We start from the raw sequence: 20,060 nt of genomic DNA on the forward strand, positions 1-20,060 counted from the left end.
AATGCCAAGCTTACAAAAATGTCCGTGTGCATGTGCGTGCGTGCGTGCGTGTGTGTGTGTGTGTGTGTGTGTGTGTGTGTGTGTGTGCTGCATTTGTGTCACCCTTCACAATTTGTCCAGGCCTGCACTCCACCAGGCTCAGCCCTGGTGTTAATCCCCGGGACGTGTGGATGCCCACATGGGGGCATTTCTCAGGCGAGCCGTTTCCCATGCTGTAGTCTGAGCTGGCTGCCCGTCACACCACCTGGAATGGACTTCTACTCAGGCCCACCATGACACTGACATGTTTTGGACTGGAGTGAAAAGTACCAGTGGTGGGCTAAGAAAATTAACCCATTTCAAATTCAATCCTGGTTTTCTTATTTTTTTTTAAATCAGAATTTCTGACGTTGTGGGGACCTCCTGGCACGTTAAGAGGTTGAGGTGAAACTCTCTTAAGTATGAAGCGCCTGTTACAAAACTCCCTCTGGGCTTAGCAAAGATTGCACAATCAGGTTTGAGTACTTCCCAGCCCCCAGCAGGTCAGGGACTTTGCCTCACAGAGACACAGGTCTCACGGGGGACTGCTGACCTGGCCTTTTGAGGGACCTGTGTCTTCCTGCTGTGGCAGGGAACCCGCTTGCTCCCCCCACTCCTCCCCACCCTTTCCTGTCTTTACTGATTCTCAGCTCTCACCGGAAGAGTAACACTGGCTTTTGGTTCCTTCAGGGTGTTCGACCAGAGAAGAAAGAGCCCTGGAAAAGACTGAACCCATAACAGAGGAAATGGAGGATCCAGAATACCCAGAAGGAATGCGTGGTAAAACCCAATAAAAGAACATGTAGCAGAGGCAAGGAAAAGACTCTGAATGCTGCAAAGGCCAGAGCAAAACACCTCCTGACCAGGGCAAAATGAAGCCCAGGACACTGACTCTCTGTTGACAAGTATTAAACCTGATCCCTTCCCAGGGGTCCAGCTGCACGTGTGCAGAATGAATGGTCCAGCCCAGACATTAGCGCATATTTCCTGGAGAAAGCAAATCCCAAGTATGTAGCGTATTTGTGCCCTTGTTAGGCAAATCCCAAGTGAGTTGCACAAATGTGCTGACTTCCGAGGATTTAGCAAGAACAATAACTTGGGTCACTGGGACTTAAAGCGGATATGAGCTATAAGGAAAGACAAAAATAAATGCTTCTGTGTACAAGGGGAAAGAGAGTCTAGTGGAGCGGACTACACTACACTTGTGGTAGAAGCCCATTCATTCCAACCATCAAAAGCCTTTCCTGGCAGTGGAAGTTACCTAATAATTCCTGAACTGATGGGCTCGGTTTACAGGTGTTGTTTCCCTGGCTTTTGCAGCCCTTACCTTCTCTCTTGAATCCATTCTGTATTTCTCGCAAAGTTTTTTATTCCCTAAGTGTACACATTTCTCTGCAGGTGTTAAAATGCTCTGGGTTTAGAGAGGCAGCACAGCCTCTGGACTCTGTGTGACATTGCATGAGAGGGTCCGGCCTGCCCCGGTGCCATTTCACAGGCCTGAGATCAGACCCGCAGCTCCTCACAGAGTTAGACCGCAGTCAGCGGTGCCTCTGGGAAGACGCTCCTCCCAGAGTGGATGACAAGGCTGAAATCAGGGGACTAGGGACTGGGGACTGGTTTCATCTCAGTTACAGGCCAGTCTGGGAGGCACAGCAATGGGATTTTTCCCCCCAGGGGAGAAAATGCTTAGAGCTACAATGTCAAGACAACAAATTAAGTTGTGCCGTACAGGATGAACTGAAGCAGGGAGAGACTGGAGGTCAGGGAGAGGTGAGACCACACGATGAGGGTCTGCACTGGAGGGCGCATGGGAGGAAAAGGGGGGTGGGTTTGAGGGACAGTGATGAGGAGAAGTAGACTGCCCTGCCCAGCTCACTGGAAAACTCTGGAGCTCTGAGGAGCAAGAAGCTTTAGTCCAAGTGGACTCAAAGATTCGAGCCAAGGTGACTAGGAGAATGGTGGTTCCAGGAAAGGACATGGGAGAGTCTGAAAGAAAATGTTGTTTGGGGAAGAAGACGAGGAGCCTGAGTTGCCCCCAAAGATGCATGAGGAAATGCCTTGCAGACTGCAGGAAAGAAGGGCCTAGGACTAGGGTGAGGCATCAGGCTAACTCTCCCTGTAGACCACAAGTGCACTATGACAAGTATGAGCTCTGGGTTCGAATCTCAACCTGCCACTCATGAGCTGTGTGACCTTGACAGGATACTTGTTGTCTCTGTGCCTTAGGTTTCCTCTGCTATGGCAATGAGCATAATAATATCTACCCCATAGGGCTGTTATAAGGGTGTAGTGAGGTGATTCATGTAGAGCAGTTGAAACAGTGCCTGGCACGTAGTAAATGCTAAATAAATGTCACATATTATTATAACCATTATTATTCTGTAGTCTTCCTTACAAACGTCATAACTGAAGCCATGAGGGCAGGTGAAGGTATAGGCAGAAGACAATTATCTAAGGAAAGAACCTTGGGGATTATGTATATTAAGGCATCGTATTTACATCATGTTCATTTTTTTCCTCCGAGACACCTTCTTTGAACGTGAGCTTCCAGGGTTGGTTCCTGGGGTATGTGTGAAGAACCTGGTAAAGATGTTTGAGCCCTACGGCCGGCCGGCCGTGGACCGTCTTAACATTACCTTCTACGAGAACCAGATCACCGCGTTCCTCGGTCACAATGGAGCAGGGAAAACCACCACCTTGTGAGTCTTCTGGCTGAGAGGCTATATGGCCACAGGATCCCGTCACTTCCTGGCTTATTCTTTCCCAATTAGCTGTGTTCTACTCTTTCCCCTGAATTTTAGTGACAAAATGAGCTCTATATTTGTGGCCCCAAGAATTTGTAAAGCATACTACAGTATTCAAAGCTCACTCACATATGTTGCTTTATTTGATGTTCACAAAAAGCCCAAGAGTGAGGTGGAGTAAGTTTATCGCCCACTTTGTGTGTCGGGAAGTGGATATTCAGAGTTGAAGTGAGTCTCCTGAGGACACCGTGTGGTAATGGTTCCGTGGGGGCAAGAGCCAGGCCCCACAATTGCCTCTTTGTAACCCCTTGAGTCCCCTCCCCCACACTCAAGCTCTGCAGTGTCACTACCATCCATGGTGGTAAGTCATGGCCACCCTCATCACATGCATGGCGTCTACAGAGAACTCCTTGTTCTCAAGGAGCATTCCTTCTCCTACCAATTATCAGTCTTCAACGTCAGCGTGGGGCCCCTGATGAGTGTTGGTCGTACTTCTGGAGAAAGTGAAAAGGATGCAGTCTCTAGAGGGGTGTGTCGGGTAACAGCCCAGCAACCTAAGGCCACAGTCAGGGACAACGCGGACCTCTCTGCTCGGGCGGCTCCCCGTGCTTCTCTAAGGCCCTGAGCGCCATCTGCTGAGAGGAGAACAGGCCCGCCAAGCTCTCCCAGGGAGCAGCTGATGCAGACCTCTCAGGGGACAGTGAACCATGTGGTACACAGTCTTCAAGTCCTTGGCTTTTTGCAGAGCCCCAGGAAGGAACAGCAGAGTGTACACCCTGCGCTGGAATGTTCTCTAGGGTGGTTCAGTGTGAATGGAATGTGGGGCTGGTGCCATTGTATTTGGTTCTGTTTCCCTCTAGTGGTTGATCAACAGAGATTTCAGCTTCTAAGGACAAGTTCAGATAGGCTGAGATTGTATCAGAATTCAGGGACAGAGCTGGGTGTGGTGCCCTAGATCCCTCTGATTTCTGTCCCTGTTAAGGGATGTGGTCAGGGAGCTGAAGCCCGTCCAGCATCCCGGCTCCACAACCGCAAACGCGTAACGTCATCCGCTGCTGGAACGCAGCTTCCCCCCACCCCCCGGGGTTGAAACACAATGTTTAATAATAATAGCAATAATAGTTTTGAGTTTTACTTTACGCTGGCACTGTTCTAAGTGCATTACACGTAACAACTCATTTGATCCTCACAGTAACCCGAGGAGGTAGGAGTCATATTTCCCATTTTACCAAAAAAAGCCCAACACTGCTATTGGGCTTCTTATGTCTTGGTTCCAAAGCTGATATGGTTGGCAGTTCTCACGCTTGGCTTCAATCAGTCAGTCAACAAATGCACATTGAGTGCCTGGGTGTGCTTGGGCTTCTCGCCACCATCAAAACCTTACTCTGGCTTTGCAACGGTGACACCTGGCTTTTCAGTACCGTGTCTGCTCACCGGGCAGGCAGAGCATTGAGTCCCTCTAGCACCAGGCTGTGCGATGGCGCAGGTAGGGGCACCTGTGGCTGCAAGGGGATGTTCTGAGGCTGGGATCGCAGAGGCCCCTCAGTGCCTGCTTGGGAGCATGAGGAAGTAAGTAGAGGCAGAGAAGGGGGGCTGGTGCAGGCCTCCACATCAGGGCCAGGGTGTACACACTGGGGCTGAGCCCTGTACGGGAGACTGTTGGTCCCTACAGGTGATGATGGCTTGGGTTTGATTCACAGCCATGGGCAGGAATCCCTGAGATTGCCCTCCCTGACCCTGGTGGGGGGGCTGCTCTCCCAAGGCGCCTTCCTACGGGCCACTGACTCCTGTGTTCGGCAGGTCCATCCTGACAGGTCTGTTGCCACCAACATCCGGGACTGTGCTCATTGGGGGAAAGGACATTGAAACCAGCCTGGATGCAATCCGGCAGAGCCTTGGCATGTGTCCACAGCACAACATCCTGTTCCACCAGTAAGTAAAACAGGAACTGAGACCCTCCTCATCCCCTACCCTCACCTCTGCCCCCCAACACGCTTCTCCAGAGCCCAGCTCAGGGTGCCAGGCCTGGGCACAGGCAGTGATACTCTTGTTTGGTTCCCCCGTGTTGGGTCCTCTGTACTACTTGCAGACCACGGGACTGTGCCGCTGGTGCTTGGAGCTGAGGTCTCCCCCTCAGCAGAAGGATGCTGTCTCCTCTCGGAGAGAGAGGCCCAGCTCTGGGCCGCTTCCTCAGCCCTGAAGTCCTTCCTCTCAGGGCCAGAGAGAGGAGAACCATTGTTCCTGTCCCCATGGCACTAAAGACCAACTTTTTAGGGGGCTTTTTGGTTGCTTTTTTTCTAATTAATACATATTTTATTTCTTATCTAAGAAACTATATATAGTCATTGTGAAAGGAAGGGAAGGGAGAGAGGGAAGGAGGAGAGAAGGAAATATAGATAAACAAAAAAAAGAAAATAAAAGTCACCTGTAATTTTATTACACAGAGATAACCACTGTTAATACCTTGGTATATAATATTTCAGAACTTTCTCCTATGTATGTATAGATAGAGATATATACTTTAAAATAGAAAGGATAATAAAACTATACCTACAATTTTGTAACCTGCCATTTAAAAAATGTGATTGCTGTTTAGACCTAAGATAGCATGAACATCTTTTCATGTCATTACAGATCTTCTATAACATTAAATGTTTACATACTATTCCATTGTATGAACGAACTATTTAAGCCATCCTCTCTTGTTAATTGTTTAGGCAGGGTCCGTTTATTCTGTTTTTGTATCATAAACAACACCACGAGGAACATCTTGATTGTCACATCTTTGTACTCATCTTTAATTACTTCTGTAAGATAAATTGCTAGAAGCGGAACTGCTGAGCTCATCGCTTTTCTCCCTGTCCCATCCCCACAGCCTCACCGTGGCTGAACACATCTTGTTCTATGCCCAGCTGAAGGGCAGGTCGTGGGAGGAGGCCCAGCTGGAGATGGAGGCCATGTTAGAGGACACGGGCCTCCACCACAAGAGGAATGAAGAAGCTCAGGACCTTTCAGGTGCTCGGGGTTGGAAAGAGACAGGGTCACAGAGGGCAGTCATTGCTACCAGTGCACCAGGGAGGCGTATGACAGGAGAGCTCCTAAGAGCTGGAACACTTCTGTGAAGTTATTCTGAGAATCTAAGAGCACCCGTCTCTGGGTCATTTCCCATGTGGAACACTGTCTTATAGCAGCCTGGGCCTTATTTGTTCTGAGGTTTATGTGTTTGAACTAACATGTAGAACAGTCTTCAAATGGTCTCATCCAAGGAGGCAAGGGTTGCCTCTTCTGTGTTTACAAAGCCTGCACACCACCAGGGCTTTGAATACTGTATAAACAGGTAAGGAGGCAGCATGAAACTGCTGCTGGATTTAAGATACCCCCTTATGTCACTAGCCCAGGGCCCTTCTCCTCTCCACCCTCCATGGTCTCATGACCCCATCCTCCGTGTGCTTGTAGGTGGCATGCAGAGGAAGCTGTCTGTCGCCATTGCCTTTGTGGGAGATGCCAAGGTGGTTGTCCTCGATGAGCCCACCTCTGGGGTGGACCCCTACTCAAGACGCTCAATCTGGGACCTGCTCCTGAAATATCGCTCAGGTAATGGCCACTGCTTAGGGCCTGGGCTCCCCCTGAGGCTGGACCTGTGGTCCCTACTCTCTCACACCTGGCAATTGAGTACAGTAACTGCCAAACCTACACTCAGATGGGCTTTATCAGTGACTTGGGTGAACTTGTGTTCCAGTTAAAGCCTCCTGAGACTGCAGCAGATGGAAGAGTCCCCAAGTGGGGCTGCCCTTCTCTGTGACAGCATCTTTCAGACAAAGGGCTCAGATTCAGAAGACACAGCAGGCAGAGCTGAGTACCCACAGAAGTGACAGTGTGGTTCAATCCTGTGGTCAAACCAGAGATTCCCCTTATTCTATTCACACAGTATTTCCCCGTGCCCTCCCTAAAGGCTTGCCATCCTGGAATCCTCAGTACTGTTTTCTTTTAATGACGTCTCCAGTTAGTGAGAGAGAGAGAGAGAGAGAGAGAGAGAGAGAGAGGGCGTGAGCGCAAGCTTTACAAAGGTTATAAATGCAGAGCCTGATGATCCAGAGAAGGTGCATCCGGAACTCCGTAGAGCTAATGAACAGTAGCAAACGCATCCCGTATGTAGCGATTTGTTTGTGTCAGATCCTATGCCAGATGAAGAGATACTGTAAGTGACAGTGCTTTGTAGTATGTAGGATGCTATGGAATGTTAGTTGTTGTTGTTATTGTTATCCTGATATCCTGGGATTTGCTGCAGAATTATCCTCCCCCCCTTTTTTTTATTAACTCCCAGTTTTTCCAACCATATGACCAGGAGCTTGCTGTACATCCTCTACCAACTAGGGTCTGCCTGGTGATTCCCTGACCCCTGCCCTTGCAGGTAGAACCATTATCATGTCCACTCACCACATGGACGAGGCAGACCTCCTCGGGGACCGCATCGCCATCATTTCTCAGGGAAGGCTCTACTGCTCGGGCACCCCGCTCTTCCTGAAGAACTGCTTTGGCACAGGCTTCTACTTAACCTTGGTGCGCAAGATGAAAAACATGCAGAGCCAAAGGAGAGGCTGTGAGGTATGTGTCTGCCCAGGGAAGGAGCCCGCAGCATCGGGCTCTGGACCTTTCCGCCCAGTGGAGCTCTAGCCATCAGAATCAGCTTCTTCGTTTCTGGGACCATTTGCAGGAGATTCCAATAAACACATTCTGAACCCTCCTCCTGCAAATGCTTTCCTCAAAATGAAACAACCAGTTTGAAATGACCTGAAATATTACGCACTGGATTACACACCCGTATCTCAGACTTCACACGTGGTTTGGTGCAACACAGAAGTGAGTGTCTTATTCTGCAAGGTTAGACTGTTAGAAGAGTAGTTGTTGAAGCTTCCTTTTTTTCATTCCAACGTTCATGTTTTCTAACTAAACCTGAATTCTAGTGGTAAATTAAAGCTAAGAAAAGGCCTCCTTGGGAACTATAACCTAAAAATGATGAACCCAAAAAATACCAACCAGCAGAGACCACTTTAGCATGTCAAGAGAACTAGGTTTAGGTTTGGGCTGCAAACTGGACAAACTGTGATCCTACCTAGGCAAATTACTTAATTCCTCATTGTTCTTTTTTCTCCATGTGGAAAATGAAACTAATGACCTCTGCTTCTGCTTCTTAGGGATATGAAGATAAATGAGACAAAGTATTCTAAATACGCTCTGGGTTCCTTGCAAACAGGCATTGCTCACATTCAGAAATGTCACGATTCTTATATTATAGCATTATTTATGCCTCTAGTTTAAGTGTGCAGCTGCTGCTGGGTTTTCCTGTCCTGGGTACGTTTCCACAGCCCTGTGTGCAGCGCAGGGAGGGAGGAGCAAATGTCTTATACAGGCAGAACCTGCAGCTGCCACATAATTAATTACAAGTCAAAGGGATCCTTTGAGGTACTGCTTCTCTGTGTGCCTGACTCACACACTCTCCAGGATAAAATCAAGCAGCTACACCCTCAAAATGCTCAGATGAATTAACAGATTAAACAGTGGAGAAAAACGTGTTGACCACACTTGGCAGTGAGAAACAAAGAAAGCAGGCGTGACAGCAGTCAGCATCAGGGAGGTGCTGTCGGTGAAGGGATGTGCATCTTGTCAGTCGTTGCTGTCCGTCTGTTGTAGGGGACCTGCAGCTGTGCGTCTAAGGGTCTCTCCATCAGTTGTCCAGCCTGTGTCAATGACGTAACTCCAGAACAAGTCTTGGACGGTAAGGACTGGGGCAGGCTATACCTCGGTTCTTGTCTGGTGACCATCTCCCAGTATCATGGGGTGCGTTCTGTTGTGATGCTTTTTAATGGGAGCAAAGAGAACACTGTGTACTTCTTAGACCCAAGGTCATGGATTGTTCATCTTTTTCTTTGAGCGTTTTCTCTTCCTTCTTCCTCCATTCCTAAAGGGATTTTAAAAATCATGCACCTAAGGGCCCCCTCCCTTTAATGAGGAATCCAGTCTTTGTTCCCTCTGTGTCCTTACACTTATTAAGCCTCCATTCCTGGGGTCCTCCTGCCCTGGCTCCAGGTGACCTTAGTGTCTGGAGAGACACTAAATGTGTGCAATGGCGCCCTCTAATGGGACCACGGTTATGCACAGTTCTTACAGTAGACTCGAGAGAGTCAGAGATAGCATGTGTAGACAGCAAGTCTGGTAATATCACACACCCTTGTTACACTCCCGACTCTTCCCTCAGCTTCCCAATTTTCCAGTGGTTCTCCCTTGAATTAGGGTCCACTGAAGCTCTCAGGGGTACCCCCACCTTGAGGTAGAAAGGCTATCCTATAGAAACAAATTCTTAACACAGGAGCAAACTAAACTTAGGTACTAACCCAGGTTAATGAAGCAGGGAAAAGTGTCTGCTTATCAAAGGAAAAAAAAAAGGTTTCTATTTACACAACTTTTTCCTAAATACGAAGAATTTACTAACTGAAATCCGGTGGGATAAGAAAACTCAACAATATTCACGTTCTGTGAATAAAACTTCAGAGGAAATGCACAGAGTTGTGTCAGCACTCACTGTCTCACCTTTCTGTGTACTGACAGAACCTGTGAGGAACAGAAACCATCTGTTTAGGATGACATTTCTGTGTCTTTTTCCTACCTGCCTTGCTGTGGGTCTCTCCCTATTCTCCGAAGATTCCTTCCGGGAGGAATCTTGATCAAGAAATTTATGTTTAAAAAAAATTAATACTAATATGCTGAATTACTGTTTCACCAAAATAAAGTTGGAAACAAGGCCTTCATGGCTGGGTGATTTTTTTTTTTAATATTACTTTATTTCTAAATGAATGTTTTCTTTGTACAGTGAATGGCGGGAAGTGCAGTAAGTAGTTTTGCTGAAAACCAGGGAGAGAGGACCATTTCAAGCCCCAGTTAGGTCCGTGGAAGGCTTTTCACTCACGCACACCCACACGCCACACACACTCGCAGACCTCCCTGCCGGACGCCGAAAGCCCTGCTGACCTACAGGGCTACTTCTGGAAAGGCTGACACACGTCTAAGACACAATTCCTGGGAATCCAGGGACTTTGGGTTCAACTTCCTTCCTAAGAGAACAATGAACATGACCCCTAGAGAGCTATTAGGGCAGAGCTGCTTCCTCACATAAAGAACTCTCCAGCCTCCGTATGAAGTCATCCCACAACTAAAGACAATTGAGTCCAATTTGCAGATTTGACATAAAACAAACCTTCCAATCCAGCTAAGCAGAAGGATTTTAGTTGAGAGCCCTGAAATCTCTCCACATGGGTCATTTTTTTTAAATAAAAAAGAAAAGAGCCGACCGGGTGACCCTGACTCTCTCTAAGAGAACTGCTTTCCAGAGAGTTCTGTTCTGAGTGTCCGGAATCCCCTTCCCTCTGGCCTGCCTCTCACGATAATGTATGAGGGAACTGTCTCTTCAAGTACATGCTTCAAAGTTTTTTAAGTTAGATTTTTAGTTTTTAAGTAATACGTGCTTGTGCATAAAATCCCATCCTGACCGTGTAAGTGTAGCAGGCAAACCATTGTTAGTGCTCATGCTCCCTGTTACACGTCATACGCTCCCCCACCCTTCCCCCAGCCTCTCTCCATGGCTTCTTAACCCGCTTCCGCATTTCCTGTGAGCTGAGAATCAAGTTTTGTTTTGTTTGAGGAGGCAGGTGCAATCCCAAGGGAAATGATGCAGTCCTCTGAGAAGTTAGACCAGGCATTGGAGTGTGATTTAGGACAGGGACTTCTCACAGCTTGGGCACCAGTTCCAGGTCAGTGTCTTGGGCAAGTCCTCCCTAGCTTGGGCCAGGAACATGAAAACAACTTTGACTTAACCTGTAAGTTTGCGGTGAATGAGAATGAGCCACAGCAACGACAAAGAGCTTTCTTACCTGAGATGATGTTCATGATAACAATAGCAGCTACACACGGCCATGTGCCAGGCTCCACTCTAAGCGCTTTGTGTGTGTAACTCATCCCATCCTCACAAACAACAACAAGGTGGGTACTATAATTTTCCCCTTTTCACAGATGAGGAAATCCAGGTATGACCTGTCCATTGTAACATAGCCTGAGGAGAAATATGTTCAGAACATTTGATTGAACAAAGGAGGAAATGGCACCCCCAAGGGTGCACAGCTAGGTAGTGGGGAGCCCTCTTGCTGCCATCTCTTTCTACCTCTCAGTGGCCATCATGGGACCAAACCTGCGAAAAACAGACTTAATGGAGTTCCAGTCCTCCAAAAGAGTCGCTACTGAGTAACAGTTACTCAAATGAGAGATGGAAGAGAGTGGAAACCTGGGCAATCTCACAGTCTTCCAGGTTCTGGAAAATAGAGTTGGCATCAGTCTTTTTTCTTGTCTTAGGGGATGTGAATGAGCTGATGGATGTGGTCCTCCACCATGTTCCAGAGGCAAAGCTGGTGGAATGCATTGGTCAAGAACTTATCTTTCTTCTTCCAAATAAGAACTTCAAGCAGAGAGCGTATGCCAGCCTTTTCAGAGAGCTGGAGGAGACGCTGGCTGACCTGGGGCTCAGCAGCTTTGGAATTTCTGACACTCCCCTGGAAGAGGTAAAGCAGAGATTCCAGTTGGTTTCTGTCAGGTGCCAGAAGAGGCAGTTCTTTGCAAAAGTCTAACCTTAGAGCAAAGTTTTGTAAAAGCAGAAAGCCATAATTCCCCTCCCAAGCATAGCACCTATCTTCATTTTTGGCTTACTTCCTCCTGCCTTTGTTCATATGCATACATATTTTACGCAATTGTGGTCATTATGTGCTTACTTTTGTATTTATAGAAGACGATGTTCTTAGATAAACAGTCATAATAGATTTTCTTTCCATTATGAAGCAATACCTGACAAAATGGAGCTCAGGTTAAATTTCTCTGAGACTGGGAATGCCTAAACCAAACTCTCTCTTTGTGTCTTCTTGACAGATTTTTCTGAAGGTCACGGAGGATTCTGATTCGAGAACTCTGTTTGCTGGTATGGTGCTGGAGTGCATGGCTCCCCCCACCCCATTGCCCCAGATCTATCTTGAAAGTCTAAGGAAAAAGTCACAAAACAACAAAGCTGGCAAATATTCCTCCATAGTATCTGACCCCCAAATAATAGGTATTTTGCATTCTTGCTGCCTTTGAATGATGAAGGACTAACAGACCAAGTCAGATCTGGGCGGGAACACTCTGGATGAATCAGGATTCTTATGGAGGTCAGGGTGGGAGCTTCATCCCCGAACTTCTCACCCCACATCCCCAGTTGCTTGTTCCTGCCACAGGGTTATCCTCATCTCCACCCCCCCCCCCCGATATCCACCAGGCCTCTGATCCATTTCTATCTGTGTGACTGGCAGCTGGCAGAGTCCTTAGTGATAATGGAGACAGCAAACACAACCCAGATGCCAGCTGCTAGAGTCTCCTGGCCCTTTAGAGATCAAGATAAAATCATCTGAACCCTCATTTAGGGGCCTGTGGACTTTGAAACCATGGGGACCAACATTCCTGCGGATTCTGGGAATCTCTCTTCTACACATGTCAGCCTGGGCACCAACCTGCCCCTTCCATGATTTTTTTTTTTTTTTTTTTTTTTACCAAAACTCACAACCACACAAACCCACAGCTATGCATCCATGAGTGTAGTAGACTTTACTACAGAGGGTGGAGGCTGGAGAGATGGAAGTGCAGGAGGGGTCACCTGCCACAGCACAAACCAGTTCTGATAGAACAAGAGGCCCCCACCCATATAGTAAAACCCTTCTGGTCACAGGCAAAGCTGTGCAGCAGTTCTCCTTTGCTCCTTAGGCTCCTGATACCACCTAAGCCACGAGTTGCCTCCTTCCACCCAGTGTGGCATATCCTGGCATTTGCCTGTGCAAAGAGTGTCTTCTGCCTATGGGGATTCTGGTATTATCTCTTGAGATAATTTGCTTTTCACCTTGTTTCATAAGTGATCCCAAATGTTTATCAGCCATGCCCAAGAGTACCACTGGTCAAATATACCAGCCCAAATGAGCTCTGGCCCATCCAGGGAGGTCATGTGGTATTCAAAAGAGGTGATTATCCTAGCAGGGTGGGTGTGAGGTGGGGAGCAGTCCTCGGCAGGGGTGGGAGCAGCTCTCTGCAGGCCCAAGTTTTCTTTTGAGCTTTGCAGATGCAGAAGTTGAATTCTCTCTGTTCACCCAAAGCCACAGTGGTTTATAGGGTACGCTCCCCTGTGTTATCTCATTTCATCTTCAAAACAATCCTGTGAAATGTTCTCATTTTCACTTTACAGTTGAGAAAGCTCAGATTCAGACAGGTTGATACATCTTGTAAGAATCAGGATTCAAACCCCAGCCCCCTAATTCCTAATTCATTAGTCTCTGCCGCTTTTCAGTGTCCTCTAAGACTTCAGAAAGAACCAAGCTGGCTCTGATTATTAATTTCTTTAAGTACACAGGTAATAATGAAAGATACCTTGTTTAAAAATCCAACCAATAATACATAAAAGGCTGAAGTCCCCCGTCCTACTTCGTCCCCTTCCCTGTCCAGCTCTGCCCTGCCAGGGACGACCTCTGTCGACAGTGCTGGGCACTCTTTGTGTGTGATATGTAAACTTTCTAATGTAAATGTGATCTTATTACACATATTGTTCTGCACCTTAGTGTTTTTTTGCTGAGTTACATATTTCAGACCTCTCTCAGTGACAATGTGTTTAGAGCTATGTTGTTCTCGTGAATGCTAACAGAATTTTTATGTGATTTCAGGTGATTCTATCTATAGATAATAATATGGGAAAATAGATTTTTACAAAGATTATTAACCTACCAGGCCTGGTATTTTGTTGCTGACTTAAATGAAGGGGAATCCAATGCTGTAAGAAAAAGTGGCATGAGCTATCCGCACCTCATGGGTGTTTTTCCAAATTATTAATTCACTCTCCCAACCCAGGTGGTACTCAGCAGAAATGGGAAAACGCCAGCCTCCGACACCCCTGCTTGAGCCCTGGAGAGAAGGCTGGAGAGATTCCCCAGGGCTCCAACGTCCATGGCCCAGTGCCTGGAGCTCAGCCCGAGGGCCAGCCCTCCCCGCCCGCAGGCCCAGGCGCCCAGCTCAACAGAGGGGCCTGGCTCGTCCTGCAGCACATGCAGGCGCTGCTGGTCAAGAGATTCCACCACACCGTCCGCAGCCACAAGGACTTCCTGGCCCAGGTATCATTGCCAGTGGGCTTGGGCTGTGCTCAGTCGCATGTCCCAGGGCCTGTGTGTCCCCTCCTGGCATTTCCCCCGTCCTGCATCTTCCTGCGTGCAGGGGTTCAAACACAACCATGGCCGGGCGCGGTGGCTCACGCCTGTAATCCTAGCACTCTGGGAGGCTGAGGTGGGAGGATCGCTTGAGCTCAGGAGCTGGAGACCAGCCTGAGCAAGAGCGAGGCCCCATCTCTACTAAAAATTGAAAGAAATTAGCTGGGCAACTAAAAATATATATAGAAAAAATTAGCCGGGCATGGTGGTGCATGCCTGTAGTCCCAGCTACTTGGGAGGCTGAGGCAGGAGGATTGCTTGAGCCCAGGAGTTTGAAGTTGCTGTGAACTAGGCTGATGCCATGGCACTCACTCTAGCCCCGGCTACAGAGCAACACTCTGTCTCAAAAACAAACAAGCAAATAGACAAACCAACCAACCACAACTATGGGCACCCTGTTTAGATTCTGTCTGCTCTGTTTCCTCCTTGCCAAACCTTTAGTTTGATTCCTGGTAACACAAACCTTCTTTGTAAATTGGGCCTCACTTAGCAAAGAAAATAGAATAATAGTAAATATGTTAATGTTGTTTTTGTTTTTACAATGAAGGGGAAAGTCATGTTTTCATTCATTTGTGCAATTGGACCCTATGTATCAAGGTCATCGTCCTCTCTTTTCCTTTTAATGTTTCTTTATTTAGAAAAAGAAACTCTGGTTCAAAGAGCAGTGAGCAATGTGACTTGCTCTTTGAACTGCCCTTTACCATCTGGCTAAACATTGACCTACGTTCAGATTCCCCAGCGGCTACCAGAACATTCTGTTTTCCTCTCCAGTCTTGCCTTTGCATGCCCTGCCTGTGATGTTCCCCAGAAGCCTGACCTTCCTCTCCACCGGGCCCCATTAAGAGGCTGCGGGATAAGTGTCTAAAAGAATGAGCGTGTGTGTGAGAGTGTGAGTGTGAGTGTGTATGTGAGTGTTTATGTGAGTGTGTGTGAGTGTGAGCGTATGTGTAACATCCCACATGCCGCAGCCCACGTTTCCACGTCTGTTCTCCACAGATAGTGCTCCCGGCCACCTTTGTGTTTCTGGCTCTGATGCTCTCCATCATTGTCCCTCCTTTTGGTGAATATCCTGCCCTGACCCTTCACCCCTGGATGTACGGGCAGCAGTACACCTTCTTCAGGTGCGCAGACCCCCGGGCCACCATCCTCCTCCGTGGGTGTGGGGCTCCCAGGTCACATGCTGCTTGCAAGGGCCCCTTCCCACTTCCCTGGGACCTTCACCAACATGGAAGGGGTCCTCGGGCTGCCCCCAGAAGGGAAGTTAATGTACCCATCACTGCCTGGGAAGGTGATCACAAGTGGACAGGCAGGACAGCGTGGGAGGAGGAGGAGGAGAACGCAATGCTTGGGCGAGTGGATTGAAGCTCCATCTTTCTGAGGCATAGATGATCAAGCTGTCAGAATACTGGGTGTGTTCAGGAAACCTACCCCACTCCCAGGAGACCTATAACCATTCCAAGGCTGCGTCCAGTGCCTTGAACACATTCCCGGCACGTGCAGCCACTCAATTAAGGCTTTGGCTGCTTTTGTCTGCTCTGTCCCAGTCATATGCCTCACTCTGTTTAGCATGGACGAGCCGGGCAGTGAGCGGCTGGCAGCACTTGCAGATGTCCTTCTGAACAAGCCAGGCTTCGGCAACCGCTGCCTGAAGGAAGAATGGCTTCCGTAAGTCCCTGCGCACCCCTGCCCTGACACCGCTAGCTCTGCTGGGAGACCGCAGTGGTGGGCTCCAGCACGGCAGGGTTGGAGCGGCCCCTCTCAGTCCTGCTCTGTATTACACGGGTGGCTTCCGTATCTCCGACCAGCACCCACGCAGCCTCTCCTTCGACGCTTGTGTGCAGGGCCTTTCACTGCCTCCTGGGAGCCCTGTGTCATTGGCCAGGGAGTTGTAGAGGGCAGTTGAAATACACCAGGAATCCTCGAAGTTCAATATATTTTTAACTTCTCTCATCCAATCTTTTTCAAAGGTATGGATAAGAACCAAAATAGACTAATTTCAAATTCTTCTTTTATTCTACTTGTCAACAGCTAGAGCTGCTAGAAGAAAAGAATGGGAGATAAAATAGTCCACACACTAGATAATTATTCCCCAGCCCCACACCCAATCAAAAAATCCTAGTCTTGATATTGCTTGAGCAGAAACTAACCTCCAAGAGCATAAGGAGAAAGTGCATGGATCTGAGGAGGAAGAGGAAGATAGGTGAAGGAGAGTGTTGGGTACAATTTCTCATTTCTAGGGATTTTTTTTTATCAACTTTGGAACTGATTATGTAATATTTTCTTATCTTCCCTGAGGGAGTACCCCTGTGGCAATTCTACCCCCTGGAAGACTCCTTCTGTGTCCCCGAACGTCACCCACCTGTTGCAGAAGCAGCAATGGACGCCGGACGACCCTTCGCCGTCCTGCAGGTGCAGCACCAGAGAGAAGCTCACCATGCTGCCCGAGTGCCCCGAGGGCGCCGGGGGGCTCCCGCCCCCACAGGTACCCCAACGCCCCGTGGGAAACCAAGGGCCCCTGAATCTGCCCGCGACAGCAGGGATTGGGGACAACACAGAAACTTCTGTGTCTCTAGCCAACTCACATTTCAAACTGACAGTTGCACAAGGGCTAAACTGGGCTCCCTGGGTCCTCTCAGGGGGGCTTCCTGAAGGGCCCCGTGGCTGCCACCTGGAGGAAGCTGCTGACTAAAATCTTCGTTTCCCACCATATGCTTCCAATTCAAGCTAGTAAGAAAATGTCTTTAAGCATTTAAAAAATCATACACATCATGCATGCTCGTGATAGAAAAATTAGAAAACACAGGTAAGTCAGAAGAAGAAAAAAATCATCACTTGGAGTTAAGCACCAATAACATTTGGTTTTCATCCACCCAAACATTATTGTATTCAAAATATTATCTTGAAAGCTGCCTTTCTTACTGAATAATATATCAGGAACATACATCCATGTTAATGAATATATATCTACATCATTTTTAATACCTGTGTACTATTCTATTATTTGGACTTACTTTAAATTATTTAACTGATCTCCAATTGTTGGGCATCTGAGTTTTCAATTTTCCTCCGCTATAAACAATGCTGTGATGTACATTCCAATGCAGATTTACTTACGTACATATTAACAGTCTTATGCTTGCCATGTACTGTGTATCTAATGCATGTGCATGCATGTGTATACACACGTGCACGGTCAGCACTCAGTTTTTTCAGGGACATCTATGATCTTGGCTCTGTGCAGCTCCCTATCTTGGCAGTTCTGAACTCCAGAATAGATCCCAGTGATCCTCTCCTGGGGGTTTCAGAGATAGTACGAGGGGCCATGCAAGTCTCACTTTGTCTCTGGTTGGTAATGGGCCTCCCAGCTGACTGCACAGCGCTGGGCCTCAGATGAGTCTGTCCTGTGATTTGGCAGTGAATGAACAATTCCCAAAGAGGCAGTGTGGTGTCATGGGAAGGGCACAGGTGTGGGAGGTGGAGAGGCCTGGGTGGGTTACCTGACCTCTCTGAGCCTTAATTTCCTCATCTGCAAATTGGGGATAACTGCACTTATCTCATAGTATTATGATGAGGATTTGATGAAATATGTGGGCAAGGAATTTTTAGAATTAGCTTGAACTCAAGTGATGACAGCTCCAAACTAACAGTGGATAAAACGAGACACAACTTGTTTTGCTCTCATCTAAAAGTTTACGTGGGTGGTCTGTGATGTTTTATCCTGCTCCTCCTCTGTGCTAACTAGGCCTTGGCCTCATCTGCCAAAATGGCAGAGTTTACTTACCAGGCATCAGAATGGAAAAAGGGCAAAGCAAAAGAGAGGGCAAAGTGTGCAGAAGTGCTGTTTTTAAGGAAGATTTCCAGAAGCTACCACATAGCACTTGCACTTACATATCACTGGCCAGAACCTGGCATCAAGGGAGACTGGGAACTGTGATCTTTATTCTGGGTGGTCGTGTACCCAGTGAAAAAGGCCACTACTGTGGCAGTGGGGACGAGCAGATAATTGGGGACTAGATTTTGCCATAATGGCTATCACAGTTGCTGGCTTGTCAATGATTCTGTGTTAAATGAATACCCAATCTTTTTCTTTATATTCTAAGGCATATACGTTTATATTTCTCGAGCAATATATTCTGTCTTTGAATCACAACTCAGCATCATAGGGATTCCAAAATAAGGACACAAGGAGCTTGTCTCAGTCCTCTGTACCCCAAGAGGAAGCTTTGCTTGTTTGGTTTGCGGTCAAGTGCTGAGTGCTCCCGTGGCTGCCCCTGTTCAGAGTCATCCAGGACCAGGACCCAAGGCTGTGACATTGCACGTTAAGTTCCCGGCCAGGAGAGGGAGGGAAGGCCGAGCCTGTCCCCAGGGTGACGCATTCCCTAAATGAGTCCTCACGTCAGCACTGCCTGTCCAGCTTGGAAACTTATCTCCAGTAGTGTTAGTCCTTGGTCCCTGGGGAAAAATTTAACAGGCTTCGACAGCCAAAGTCCTGCAAAAAGGCAAACCAGTTCCTATGATTTTCTTTCACTCCTGCATTTCCTCACTAGCATTCATGCCTTTTTTTGGAGCAAAACTGAACGTCACATATCTGTACAGGAACTGTGCTCGAGTGTGCTCGCTCTCTCTCTCCCACACACACACACACACACACACGCACCCCTATTCACATCTACTCACCCCACTCACTCAAACACACTCCCCCAGCCAGCCTGGAATGAGTCCAAGGGTGTGGCCTGATTCAGAGGGGGTCAGTTGTCCTCACCTGGAAAATAGGGCTGGTAGATGCGGTCGTCTCTGGGGACCCTTCCTGCTTTACCTGGTGGTGGGTCCTGAGGTGGGAGCACTCTGTCCCTGACCTCTGGTATACATGGAGATAGACTTGTAGGAGTATTTTATTTGACAGAATTTTTAGAGAAAAGCATTTATCACAGACTGTCCCAGGCATCAGCAATTGTTCTAGCCTAGAATCCACCAGGGGACAGTGGCAGCGAACACTTCAATGAACTGCTTGAGAAGAGGTGATAGATAGAGTGGAAGGGCCGGATTCACACAGGTGCAGGTGCAGTTCCCGGGCCACCACACAGGCGCTGTGCCCCAGGGCTGGCCAGCTGACCCTTCTGAATCTGCTTCTCCGTCTTTAAATTAAAGTAAGAATTCCTCTCTCATGAGTGTATTAGCATTAAGTGAGATCATGTGTGTAGGGCATTTAATGTAGTGTCTGGCACACAATGAGCATTTAGTAGGCACCAGTTCTCGTTTTAGCTGAAGAGAGAGGAGCAAGGTGGAGTCAACTGCAGAGTGAAAGTAAATTGGAAAACGGAGGAGATAGAAAGTGTATAGAAGTGAAAAGAATGGTATGTGATAACAGTATTAAATGCCACCAAAAGTCTTCTCAGTTACCCCTGGGTAGCACCCTTGACAGAGTGAATGCTTTTGCAAAAGATTTATGACTGATCCATGAAATCGGCTAAGATGAGAAACTAAACACAATGTGTTCTCAAATTTGAAGTAATATTGCCATCTGGCGGCCAAACTCATGCACTTTTGAATTCTCCAAAAGCTTTTGATGAACTAGCTTCCAGTCGTAGATGTATTTTGAAAGTGATCTGTAAATTGTAAGGCACTATTCAAATGCCTTCATTAATGTCACAAATATATTGTGTCAACTGTATGCCAGGTACTATTCTGGGTGCTGGGCACACAATAGCCCACAAGCCAGGCAAAGTCCCTGCTCTCACCAAGACTGTATCCTGCAGGGATATACAACAGATGGCAGCAGGTAAACAGATCCCTCAGAAGGAAAACCTCAGAGTGCTGTGATGAAAACACAGCAGAATGTGGTGCTAGAGAGTGACTAGGAACAGAGAATACGCTCTGGGGAATAATTTGAACTGACAGCTGCCCATGGCAGGCCTGCAGGTCGAGTTTCCAGGCAGAGTGCAAGGCTAGTCAGGAGTGGGAGGTGCCTGCTGAGAAGCAGGGAGGG

The 20,060-nt window shown here is 47.8% G+C and overlaps 1 protein-coding gene across 1 annotated transcript in view; it reads left to right on the forward strand.

Annotated features, from left to right (window-relative positions):
- ABCA4 (ATP binding cassette subfamily A member 4) overlaps positions 1 to 20,060 on the forward strand; it is a 132,594-nt gene that overhangs the window by 74,134 nt on the left and 38,400 nt on the right. The window contains exons 18-30 of the mRNA XM_045547502.1: positions 709 to 798; positions 2,543 to 2,717; positions 4,563 to 4,694; positions 5,638 to 5,777; positions 6,219 to 6,356; positions 7,174 to 7,367; positions 8,454 to 8,538; positions 11,163 to 11,368; positions 11,730 to 11,778; positions 13,722 to 13,981; positions 15,071 to 15,195; positions 15,641 to 15,739; positions 16,370 to 16,556. Of these exons, the coding sequence (XP_045403458.1) occupies positions 709 to 798; positions 2,543 to 2,717; positions 4,563 to 4,694; positions 5,638 to 5,777; positions 6,219 to 6,356; positions 7,174 to 7,367; positions 8,454 to 8,538; positions 11,163 to 11,368; positions 11,730 to 11,778; positions 13,722 to 13,981; positions 15,071 to 15,195; positions 15,641 to 15,739; positions 16,370 to 16,556 (1,880 nt within the window). The remainder of the gene's footprint in view (positions 1 to 708; positions 799 to 2,542; positions 2,718 to 4,562; positions 4,695 to 5,637; positions 5,778 to 6,218; positions 6,357 to 7,173; positions 7,368 to 8,453; positions 8,539 to 11,162; positions 11,369 to 11,729; positions 11,779 to 13,721; positions 13,982 to 15,070; positions 15,196 to 15,640; positions 15,740 to 16,369; positions 16,557 to 20,060) is intronic.

This window comes from Lemur catta, chromosome 3, assembly GCF_020740605.2.
Source record: "Lemur catta isolate mLemCat1 chromosome 3, mLemCat1.pri, whole genome shotgun sequence".
In the NCBI taxonomy this organism is placed as follows: domain Eukaryota; kingdom Metazoa; phylum Chordata; class Mammalia; order Primates; family Lemuridae; genus Lemur; species Lemur catta.